Source organism: Metopolophium dirhodum, chromosome 2 (genome assembly GCF_019925205.1).
Source record: "Metopolophium dirhodum isolate CAU chromosome 2, ASM1992520v1, whole genome shotgun sequence".
Lineage (NCBI taxonomy): Eukaryota > Metazoa > Arthropoda > Insecta > Hemiptera > Aphididae > Metopolophium > Metopolophium dirhodum.
In genome coordinates, this window is record NC_083561.1 from 10,322,392 (window position 1) to 10,335,286 (window position 12,895).

At 29.0% G+C, this 12,895-nt stretch overlaps 2 protein-coding genes and 1 pseudogene across 4 annotated transcripts in view; all 3 read left to right on the forward strand.

Moving 5' to 3' along the window:
- The window catches only part of LOC132939151 (protein artichoke), a 241,829-nt gene that overhangs the window by 176,691 nt on the left and 52,243 nt on the right, over window positions 1-12,895 (forward strand). The window lies entirely within an intron of this gene.
- LOC132938132 (tigger transposable element-derived protein 4-like) lies at window positions 357-6,401 on the forward strand. Its single transcript, XM_061004813.1, has 2 exons — window positions 357-1,818; window positions 6,343-6,401. The coding sequence occupies exons 1-2, from the start codon at window positions 357-359 to the stop codon at window positions 6,399-6,401; spliced, it is 1,521 nt and encodes a 506-aa protein (XP_060860796.1).
- On the forward strand, window positions 4,150-7,423 carry LOC132939136 (zinc finger MYM-type protein 1-like; annotated as a pseudogene).

Here is a 12,895-nt window from a genome sequence, read left to right on the forward strand (position 1 = left end):
TACAGTAAAACTCGCTTAAGACGCTCTCGCTTAAGACGCTTTCCCGCATAAGACGCTGTTTTTAGTCGGTCCCTAGACATTTCCTATACTAGTCAATGTAAAAATCACCTGTTAAGACGCTCAGTTTTTCTCTGTCTAATCGGGTAAAACGCTCTTTTTTTCAGCAGATTACGATAAATTTTAGTAGTTTTGTGAAAATAAAAATAGAATTTTTAGTATTATACGTGTTCTTATCGTTTTATTTTATCGCTATACCTATTTTATCATTACTTATTATAACAGTTTTACTGTATTTCATCGTCTTATGAGATTTAGTAAGTGCTGTTCGTTCGCATGTGTATAACCGTAATTTCGTTATGGCTAGTGGTATAAAACGTAAAGCGCTAACGATTTCGGACAAACTCAACATTTTGAAAAAGTACGATGAAGGATTGGCTGAGAAAAAAAAACAAAAAGATATTGCTAATGAACTGGGGATACCTCCTTCCACTTTAAGAACTTTATTGAAAAACAGACATGAAATAGAACAAAGCAGCTTGTTAGGTGGCAGCAAACGACAAAAATTAAAACACGGGAAGTATGAAGAGTTGGAAAATATTTTATTGGAGTGGTTTCAACAAGCTCGTAGTTTAAATTATCCAATAAATGGAGGTATAATCACGGAAAAGGCGATGGAGATTGCCGCACGTCTCAACTTAACCGAATTTAGTGGATCGACTGGTTGGCTGGATAGATTTCGGAGTAGGCATAGCATTGTGTACCGGCAAATATCAGGTGAGGCTGAATCTGTTAATAATGATGATATAGCTTCATGGAAAAATAACGTGTTGCCTTCATTACTGCGTGACTATGCTCCTGACGATGTATACAACGCTGATGAATTCGGATTGTTTTTTAAGCTTATGCCAGATAAGTCTTTTGTTTTTAAAAATGAGACATGCCATGGTGGAAAGTTGAGCAAGGAACGTCTCACGGTTTTAGTATGTACAAATTCTACCGGAACCCATAAATTGAAGTTGGTCGTCATTGGAAAAAGTAGGTCTCCTCGCTGTTTCAAAAATGTTCGTACGTTTCCATGTGAATACCTTGCTCAAAGTCGTGCTTGGATGACAGGAATACTATTCATAAACTGGATTCAACAGCTAGATGCATTTTTCGGTAAACAAAAGAGAAAAATTATTCTATTCGTCGACAATTGTCCGGCTCACCCTAAAGATATCCCTACTACCAATATAAAACTTGTTTTCTTTCCACCAAATACTACATCTAAGTTACAACCCCTAGATCAGGGTATCATTAAAGTGATAAAACAAAAGTACCGAAAAAAGTTAGTTCAGCGGTACTTGAGAGACATGGAGAGTACCAACCAAATTTCAACTAAAGTTAACGTTTTGGACTCCATACATTACGTTAGTGCCGCTTGGGATGAAATTAAACCAGATGTAATAATAAACTGTTTTCGGAAAGCTGCATTTGGTATGTTGAACAACTCTGAACAGGCTGATAGCTCACCTTTAAAAGAAGAGGACTTTCAGCTTCTGCAAAATTTTGCTGATTATGCAACAGTAGATGATGAACTCGTAACCAGTAGCACTCGGACTTTAGATGAAATAATCGCTGATACGAACTTAGTGGACAATGAGAAAGAAGACGACGATCAAGAAGAAGAAGATCAAGACTTTCCAGTATCTACTCCTACAATAACTACTGGTTTGCAACATTTATCGGAAATTCGGAAAGTATTATTCTGTGTTGAAAATTCCGAAGAAATGTTAGGTTGTCTTAATAAAATTGAAAACTTTCTTGCTGAAACACATTGTCAGAACCTTAAACAATCAAAAATAGATCATTTTTTTAATAAACAATAATAAAATATGTATGTAATAATAATATTTTTTTAAATTAAATTCAGTAGCACAAAAATATAAGTATGTATGTATATCGTAATTATAATTAATTTTTAAGTGTATTTCTCATTAAATTATGTTTAATAATAAAAAAATAAACTCGATATTTCAACCACATCATTTTGTTTCATTCCCGCATAAGACGCTTTCCCGCATAAGACGTTTTAGAGAGCTGGTCCCTTAAAGAGCGTCTTAAGCGAGTTTTACTGTATTATAATATCCATCGAAATCCAAGACATTCATAACCACGGAATCATAATAATATACAGAAAATTACATCTAAGTGTTAATCGTATTATAATTATGTCAACATTCGATTTCGGTATTTTCCATAACTGTCTTTAATTAATAAAATAAATCACGTTTGATTTCATTATGAAAATTTATTTATATTATGTTATTTATTCGATTTGTATTATTGTTTACGTTATGTTGGTTCTTCTTTAAATTTTCATTCATTTAGGTTCAAGGTTATTTATTATGCAACCTTAGTTGTATTTAATTTATTATATATTATTACGTTGGTACCTAAATTAATATAAACGAATTTAATTCTAAATAAAGAAATCAGTTTCTTAGTAAAAATGTTTTTTCTATAATAAGTTAACTAAAATAAATAGTAACTACGATAGTAATAATATTTAAAACTGCAACCCTAATAATGTTTAATTTATTCGTTAAGAATATATATATATATTTATTCATAGTATACAATAGCACGACAAAACAACGAAAGGAATTTCCGAGGTATACATAATATATTGTTGTAAAACAATCACAATAATTGCTTTTCAGAGTGAATTGTATAAGTGCAATGATAAATTGTATAGCTTATTATTTTCTCGAGTAACAAAATTTGTTCTTATTGCAAAATATCTGCCAGTTAAACTGCATCATTACCGTGAAATCTGTCTGAAACGTGTAGTTGTATTAAATTGTTGAAGAGAAAAAAAAACCGTTTAATGCGGATTCTTGTTTAATTCATTATAAATATTTTATGTTTTAATCTTTCTGTCAGTACCATAAACCATTTCAATCTTATTCAAAATCCTCGTTTGGCAGGTTTTTGCCCTTTGCCCGTTTAATCCCTCGTAATTCTATTAAACAACTGCAGTACGCGCTAAACCTCAGCAGTATAAGATATCGATATTTGAACTAAATTGATTCAAAACAAACATAATATAGATATACCTAAACGTTCATTTTTTTTATTTCATATAGAAATATAATCAAGTTATATATATTTTCCAATGAATCAAAATTTGTACATTTTTTTTTTCACTCGACCTTTTACTGTCCATAAAAGTATTATGCTATTATATTACATTTAATTGAATACAATGTTTTTCTTATAATGTTAAAGAATTTTGCAGATGCTTTATATTTATTTAACTTCTGTGCAGTAATTTAATATATATTACTTTTGTTATTCAGTTCCAACAATATCTAGTTATACCTACCGTAAAAAACCTTTTTGTATTACGTTTTTCACATTCATTTCGTATAATAACTAACTAATTCATTTTATTTGATACAATATAATGAATAGAACAGAACAAAATACATTAAGGGTAAACAATATAATATTCTATTTTCTATTTTTTTTTTTTTATGTTTATTACATTTATTAAGTTCATAATTGAAATAATTTTGAAACATTATTCGAAATACATAATTATACAGTACGTATTCAGACATTCGTTCAAACAGACACAATATTATAATATTGAAAGTATGAAACTATATTATACTGTACAATGTAGTATAACAATATTATAATTTAAATGCATGATAATTAAGTAATGCTAAATATAATTTACAAAATAGTTGGCACGCGAATAAAACGTAATCAATGTTAATCGTGTACGCAGAGTGGCAGTGCAATTAAATCGCCATTAATAATTGATAAGCGACATTATGTAAATGGATAGCATACGGTTTCTATCAGATATCGATCCAAATAGTTTATGCATGGACGTTTTAAACGAATATTTTCCCCCGAAATTGTTTCATCTCTTATACACATGTTATGACAGGTTTGAATTGTAAATACCGCTAAAGTACGAATGACGTCAAATTGTTCTGCGTATTGAATTCATGTAAAGTGTATAGTATAATATTAATATAATCTATAAATAAATACAGTTTTAGGAAATCAAAATGAAAATGGTATAATATTACATAAATTGTCGAGGTTTTAAAAAATCTAGAGAGAAATTGAATGGGTGGGTGCGAACCATCTGAAATTGTATAATAATATGTGTATACATTTTTATTATCGGTTTGTAAACACATTATAATAATATTTTTGATTTATTTTCTATTTAATGAACACTTATAATATTTATAACCGAAGTGAGTGAAAAAAAATAAATTTCTAAAAATTGGCAAACTTAACTGTATTTAAAGTTATATAATGTATGTACTAAATAAATTTTGGTTATATTATGTGATATTTGTAATAGTGTTATTACTAATTTTAAGCATACTAACATGGTTTTCGATATGTGTATAGGTACTATACATATATAGTGTATACTTATATAGTTATATACGTATGAACACATGTTTATAGAAAATCATATTCTTGTCCACCCACGTCATTTGAACATATTGTGTGGTTAACCAGTATACGACTACAAAATACGTAGGTATACGTATATTGAGGCTATAATTATCCTTTGTTGGTATTGACTGCGCAGACCTGTAATAATTTGAACATGGTACCACCGATAATGGAACAATTTAACTAAAGTACATTTAATATGTCTACAACGACGGTAAATTACAATTAATAGTGGTACCCCACGGTGTAACAATACGCCAACAGTTTTATGCACTTCGAAAATAATAACTAGACCAATAGAAATTCGACAACAATCAATACTGTTTTCGGGCACGTATGTATCTAATAATTGTTAACACTTTCTACTTACTAGCACATAATCAGCTCACCTGCAGTGCCGCAACAATAGGGGAAGCAGGGTATGCAATGCATTCCCTGGCCAGGTTTTATGTTATGGGGGGGGGGCATCATCAAAAAGGAAAAATTAAGCAATTTATTATTAAAAAAAAAAATAGAAAATGTACATTCCATATTTCTATAATAGATTGATATTACAATCATACGCCAAATGATGAATAAATATCCGATAAAATTGAGACCACTGATAACTGATAATCTTTGTTTACATCTACGATGGTAATTCACATTTGAAAATTAAAAATAGATTTATTTATAACTCTCAACATAGTACACACCAGTGGCGTAAATACCAGGTGGGCAAGGTGGGCAAACGCCACGGGCCTCGGGACCGAAGGGGGCCCCAGCCCAACATACAATACCTACACTATTGCCCATTGGTTATTTCTATATTCGTCATTCGATTCAAAATTTCACAAAAATATGTATATTATTTTGATATCTGAAAAAAATACTAGGAAATACGGACCTTGGTACTATATGTAGGTATATGGTTTATACGCTAATAAATAATAATATATTATTGGAGGCCCGATTTGGGAAAAAAATATTATCTAAAACGTATCTCATATCTGGAACTAATGGCTTAATAACTCAATGGCTAAAAATAAAATGGGAAAACAAACTGATAAAGCCAACAACAACAATACTGTTATATCATAGCTTCAGCTCTGTTGCTCTATGTGCTACAAATTACAATGACAGTATTACACTGATCAGTAAATAGTATAGTGTACACACTTACCAATATTAAAATTTCCTTGAAGCTTTGAAAGTGTTTTGTTTTTTATGTTTAACTGTTTAAGTTATAACATGGTTGGTATTTTTATTATTATTAAGTATTAAATTATTATTATTTTCTTTTTATACATGTAGTAGTGACAGTTTATAATAAACGTGCTATACTGCTATTAAAAACAATACTAAAATATCAAAAATAATTCGCAATATAATATCTGATAAAAAAAAATGTTTGAGTGGATACCAAAAACGAAAAAAGAAGAAGGATATTCAAGAGAAAATGTCAAAAATACCGAAAATCAACGCATTTTTTTCTACAACTCCTGCTGTTGTTCCTAGAATAGGTAAGTAAAAAATGGTTAGTCTAGGGTGAAACAATGCTAACGCAGTTTCCAAGGCGAAACGCAGCGGAAGCGAATCGACGTTGGTTTTTTATTATTATTAATTATTATTTTTTTACCCGCCTTGGTCTGTTTTTAAACAAGAAAAACCCTGGAAAGTTAATAGTTATATTAACCACACAAATGGGGCATCAGTTATGAGTGGTGCATATACTGGTGTCCAAAAAAGGATTTCAGATGTCGTACCAAGTGCTTCCTACATTCATTCCACAGCTCATAACCTCAGTTTGGTTATTTCTGATATTGCTAAAAGCTCTCAAAAAGAAGCTTTATTCTTTGATCTTGTACAAGATATATTTCTGTTCTTTAGCAAGAGCGCACCTAGATGGGCATCGTTGGCTTTTGGTGAGAAGACCGCAGATCAAATAAGAAATAAAGTATTAAAAAATGTGTGTGCTACTCGATGGGAAGCAAGACACAACGCCGTGTATTCACTAAAATTAAATTTTATAAATGTTTTAAAATCTTTAACCAATATATTATTAACAAGTGACAAAAGTGATGAAAAAAATAGAGCCAAATCACTGAAAAAAAAAAATGGAATCATTTGAATTTGTTATGTTGATGACCATTTGGGAAAATATTTTAAAACCTTTATCAATTGTATCAAAGGTATTACAATCACCACAAACCAATCTTCACAAGGCATGTGATTTATTGCAAGGAACAATTTTATCAATTGAAAAAATGAGAGATGGTTATGATGAAGTCGTTGGGTCAGCAACTGAATTATGCCATAAATGGGGTATATCCACCACAAAACCTGCAACCCGTAGAATATATTCAAAACAATACTGTGGAGAAATTCAAGGATGTAGACGATTAGATGTGCCTGAAGAAAAATTTCGTATAGCAATTTTTTATCCTCTCATTGATACAGCTTTATTTCAGTTACGAGATCGATTTAAAGGACTTCATTCCGTTTCAAGAAATTTTGAATTTTTACTTCCACTAAATATAGTTACCATGAAAGAGTCAGAAATAGTTAAATCTTGTTATGATTTCATATCATTTTACAATAATGATGTGACATCAGATTTAATAAGACAATTAATTTCATTAAAAGAATTTATTAAAAATACAAAAATTCAAACTATTCAAGAATTGTCATCGTTTATAATTGAATATGATCTTTCATCTCTATTTACAGTCAAATTATCACTGCTTGTATTATATATTTAAGTCTCCCAGTTACCGTAGCTACGGCCGAAAGGTCATTTTCCAAATTAAAACTCCTCAAAAACTATCTTCGGAATTCTATTTCACAAGATAGATTAACTGGCATAAGTATACTTAACATAGGAAAATCAAGGACAAAAGAACTTGATATTGAAAAACTAATACATGACTTTTCAAACATGAAGGCAAGGAAAAAAAACTTTTTAAAATAAAATATTTGTATAATACCTATAATATTGTTTATTTTTTGTTATTAAAAATTTAAATATTATATTATTTAATATTTTAATAAATGAATTGCTTTTAATTAATTTGACTATTTGACTACTGATAACTGATGTATTGTTGGAGATGTGTTTAAAAATATGATGAACTTAATATAACCAACATAACTATACTCTTATAGTGCTTGAAAAGTTTTAAAAATTGGGGGCCATACATTTTATTTTGTATTAGGGGTCTGCTAAAGGTTATCTGTGGCACTAACTTTATTTCATTATACTGTTTAGTACAGGTACAGGGGCCCCATAACATTTTTGGCATCAGGGCCCTACAATACCTAGTTGCGGCACTGCTCACCTGGTCTAAAAACTAAATAGGTAATACATCAAAAATCGTGTCTCATTGCACGGATATATGTACATAATATGACTTATATTATATTTCCATCTGCGTAACTTGTGGGGGAGGGGGGCTAAGACTACCTATATGTTTTATGCCTTTATAGTTAAAATCCAGATCTCTGTATAACAAAAAAAACTGCAATGGCTAAAACTGCAATGTGTAAGAAAAAATAATTAATAATTATAAACGATATATGCACGAAATGTATTGATATTGTCAGTGTACCATATAATATATGAGTTTATAATGTGAAGACAATCAAAACATACATCTGATCGACTATTACCCAAAACAGTTTCAGTAATATGGCTATTACAATATATTAAATAGGTATAGAAATATTATTTTTTTTTTAAGATTATGAGTAATGATATTTTATGAACATCATCATCTATATATTATATACGTAGGTATACAGTTATAAAATATATATTATTATATTCATTTTATTGCTTACATTTAAATTATTATATATTTTTAATGATGAGAGGGACGGTTTTACTCTATGGTTTATTTTCAACTTTAAATTTACAGGAATGTATATATCTGACGACTACTAAACCCGTATGAAGTACACGAGAGGTGGTTTAGGGGCTTTGCCACGAACAGCTAATTATTTAAACTTTGGTTTTCTATAAGACTCTAGCCCATGTAACTATTGTATTATTCTAGTTACGTCCATGATATTATTTTCGCATTGAATATGACAGTGGTTTGGATTTTGGGTATTGGGAATTATGTGACGATACACTCGAAATGAGTGTGACGGGTGTTTCGTTTTCTTATAATATGTTCGAATCGTTATAATACGAAACGATGTGCTAAATAAAAACAAATTTAAATTGTTGAGTAATCGATCTCAGTCGCTCTCCGTACTGTAATACTGTAATATTGTATTTAACAACAACATTATCAGTATGGTAATTGTTTTATGATTCCTATAAAAATGTTTACACATTACCAATTAAAATTTACTAACAATCCTCAACAAAATTAATTAATGCCTATGCATGTATATTATATATACTGTGTAATAAATAATAGTATAATACATTGACTGGGGAACGGAGTGACCAAGCGGACTGAGGCGTCGGTTCCAACGCACACCGGCGCTAGTTCGATACCTCGGTCGCGGATGCCATTTTTTTTTTGGGAAAGTCACGGTGTCCGGAGAACAAGTGCCGCCATCCCCCACCCGGGCATGGAAGACACTTAAGGGTGCCCAACTCAAAAATTCTGCCAAAACACACGCGTGTAAACAAATCTACGGTACCACAGACTAATGACCTAGTAGTTGGAGCCTTCACCCTCATAATAATAAAAAAAAAAAAATACATTGACTGGGATTGCTATTGTCGAACTTGTTGATCACATAAAACTTTGTCTATTGTTTGTTGAGAAGTATATATCCAGTATAATAGTATTTGACACTCTTGTATTCTTCGAACCGTAATAATGTTATTGACCATCGGCCTACAGTACCTATAATACTGAGCACTTATGATGTATTCTATTATTATTATAAATATTATACATATAGTGTTGCTGTAAGTGTAAAGATATTTACTTTCAAATAAACATTGTGCCTAATGTTTCGTTATTTTTTTATTCAATCGAAAAAGTTTCTAGATTTACGACTTCCCTCGAACTGTATGATAAATTGGTTAGTCTCTTAGCATTTAATTCAGGTGTAAGTAAATTAATACATTTTAAAGTTGTTTTTTAAACAGGTTTTTAGTTGAAGAATTTTTTTTTTTTTTTGTTTTAGTAGGCCCTGTAGAATAGTTAAATGTAAGCCATTGTGTGACAAACCAATCGATAAGCCATTTGTCTAACTCAAAACTTTTAAAAACAAACTAACGAGTCATACATCATTGTAACGGTCAAGAACAATAACTTTTCAAATAATACACGACAGCAGTGCCATATCTATTAGGTGTTTACCAGACTGGGCCAAACATAAATTAGCTGACTTATGTGATATAGCGGGAGGTATTTTTTAATCGTGCACATTGGTATCTACTAAGAATTAAAGGAATTAATATAATACTTATGAAAATTAACAATACTTTGGACAATATGTCAGTATGTATCTCTCATTCAGGAAACGTAGTAAAAATAAGTCCACAAGGATGATAATATTTATGATTGTAAAATGATATTGGAACTATTACATACACCTTAAGAAACTAATGAAAACAAAATTTTTGATTGTGTCTTTTTAATAGCTTTACAATATATAAATTATTTTTACCTATATTATTTTTGAAAAAATGGTACAAATTTTTTTTCAAATTTTTTTCATACTTGAGAAAAGCCTACGGTTTTTTAAATAAAAAAAATTATTTTATTCATATTTATAAAATGTATTTTTGGAGTAATAAGGTGTTATACTCAAAGAACATTTTTTTTAATTCTTGAATTTTTTTTTATACTAAAGGAATGTCTTGTGGCCATACAAACTTCTGTTTTTCAAGTGAGAACCCCCTTTTTTACCGTAAATTTTAATATTATAATTTTTATAATAGTTTTTGAACATGTTATCGTAAGTACCTAATTCAAAATTCAAATGGATAGTTTTAAAATTATTAATATGAAAATACTAAGAATAATATTCCCTAAAAATGATTTTACACTAATATAAAATTGATAAATGACATTTTTTAAACATAAAAACTCTTTTTTCGTCACTTCGGAAAGTTATAAAATGAACAATATATTACCATACACAAATATATTGTGTTTGGAGGTTATCTTATTACTGCAGTACATATACAATTTCTTAATTCTCCGTGATGAATAAAATAAAAGTATATATACTTTGTATACAAAGATAATGAATAATAAGTGAAGTTTTATTCAAAAAACTTTACTTTTAGATGTTTCACTTCTTTATTCTTTTGTAATGAGCCAGTTACTACATCGTTGGCTTTATTCCAAGTTAAACTACTCTGAAAAATGTTCATGTATACATCGTATCATACATTCACATCCAATTCATGGTAATTAGGTATAAGTCACTTCAAAAAATGTATTATTCTGTCTTATTTAATATTATCTACATAGGTAATACAATTTTATTTTATTAAATAAATTATTTGTCAAACATTAATGACCGATACCTACTTAAACCATTCAACCTCAATCAAAATATTATCATAGCAACCAAAGTTCAACTATATTGCATGAATATCATATATTTTTATAAAATTTGTTTACCATTATTTATTTAACTGTTTTTAGATACATGTTTAATTCTTATATCTCTTTTTTTTTTTGAACTTGAGCCCGGCAACTATTGCCGTTAGCTATTTGTAGGGATTATGGACTATGTTTGGTAGGGTTGGTAGGGCTCGTACGGTTGGTACTGTTGTTACGGTAGGTAAGCAACACGTGTATGTATGTCAAGTTTTTTGCTACTACGAACCCGGGTGATCACCCATCCGGGAACTAATAGCAGCGGACGTTACTTCCTCTCAATCATGTTTCGTGACTGATAGCAGCCATCGCACCGTGCTAAGCCTCAGCATATATCTTTATACACTTTTTATATGTATATCTTAAGGATTTTGACCATATTTATTTATAATTTATATTATTTTTCACCGATAAAAAATAACTTTCGTCTTTAATAATGTATTATAATTAGTAAAATAGTATTAACATTTGTCTTATAATATTACAATAGTAATGATTTAGCATCAAAGTTCAACATAGGCAATTATTTACTAAATATTTAGTAAAATAGGAATTGAAAAATTAAAAAATTTTTTTATTAAGCAATTATAAAAAAATGTCATAATGTTCTTATAAAATTTCTTCTTTTGTTCATTACACAACCATATAATGTTTGAAAAAGATCAATGCGAATCAGTTTCCATTAGGTACCAAAAATTCTACATATACTAGTAACTAGAAAAAAACCACTGAGTAAAAGAACTTAATATTACTATTGTTTCTAATAACATTCTCGTAATAAAAATCTAAAATTTTAGTTTGTGAAATCGATTATGGTATAAAAATATAGCATTATCAATATTATTATTTTAAATAAATAACAAAGATATTTTATCATACAGTAGGTATATTTTTACAATATAATGCTTTCATAATGGTCAATGGAAAACATAATACAATATATTATCAATGTACAGAAACCTTTGGTATTAGCTACCTGTGTGTAACATAATTAAATGTTATATCATTTCAGTTAAATTTAAATATATATATTCGTTAAAAAAACTTTACTTTAATCTGAAAATAAAGTGAGTTATAATAAATATTTGAAACATTATATAATTAACTCATACAACCTTAGTATTATAATATTTTATTTTTAAATCCAGATTGCTCATATGACTATTACTTTAAATGTTGATATAACTACAAAATTAATATTATTGTGCATTGTACAAATATAATAAATTGTATTATATTATTGGCATGTTAAAAAATTCTGTTAAACATTATTATAAGCTCCTATTCAGTTTATAATAGGTACTGAACAGATTTTGAACATTTTTTAAAAATAAAATATCATACAGAAATAAATACGCTATTATAATGATGAATATTATAATACCTACGATTTTATTACAATACATTTTTATTATGTGCCGGAATCCAGATATTAAAGTGTACTTAAGTAACAATATTGTATCATTATTAGCGAAGAAATTTCCAAACGAAAATGTCTGAGGTGCATTTTTGAGGCCTGGCCGATTTTGACTTTTGCCCTGTAGTATATACCTATAATTATAATTTATAATATATCGGTTGTCCTGGATAGTATTATAGAGATTTTAACGACTCAATTCCTATTAGATGATTGTTGATGGTATATTTCGGTACATTGTGTCAATGTACAATATTTTAATAACTCTCTTAATATAATATTATTATTACTAATATTTATACCTGTTACAGTAAAGACCCGTTATCTCGAAGTTTCTATGTGGCAAATTATTTTTCAGACTCGATCATTCAGCATTGGATTTACGTGTTCATTTATTTCAGAATGTAAAATTTTTCGCTTATTCATTAACCGGTATAACTAACGT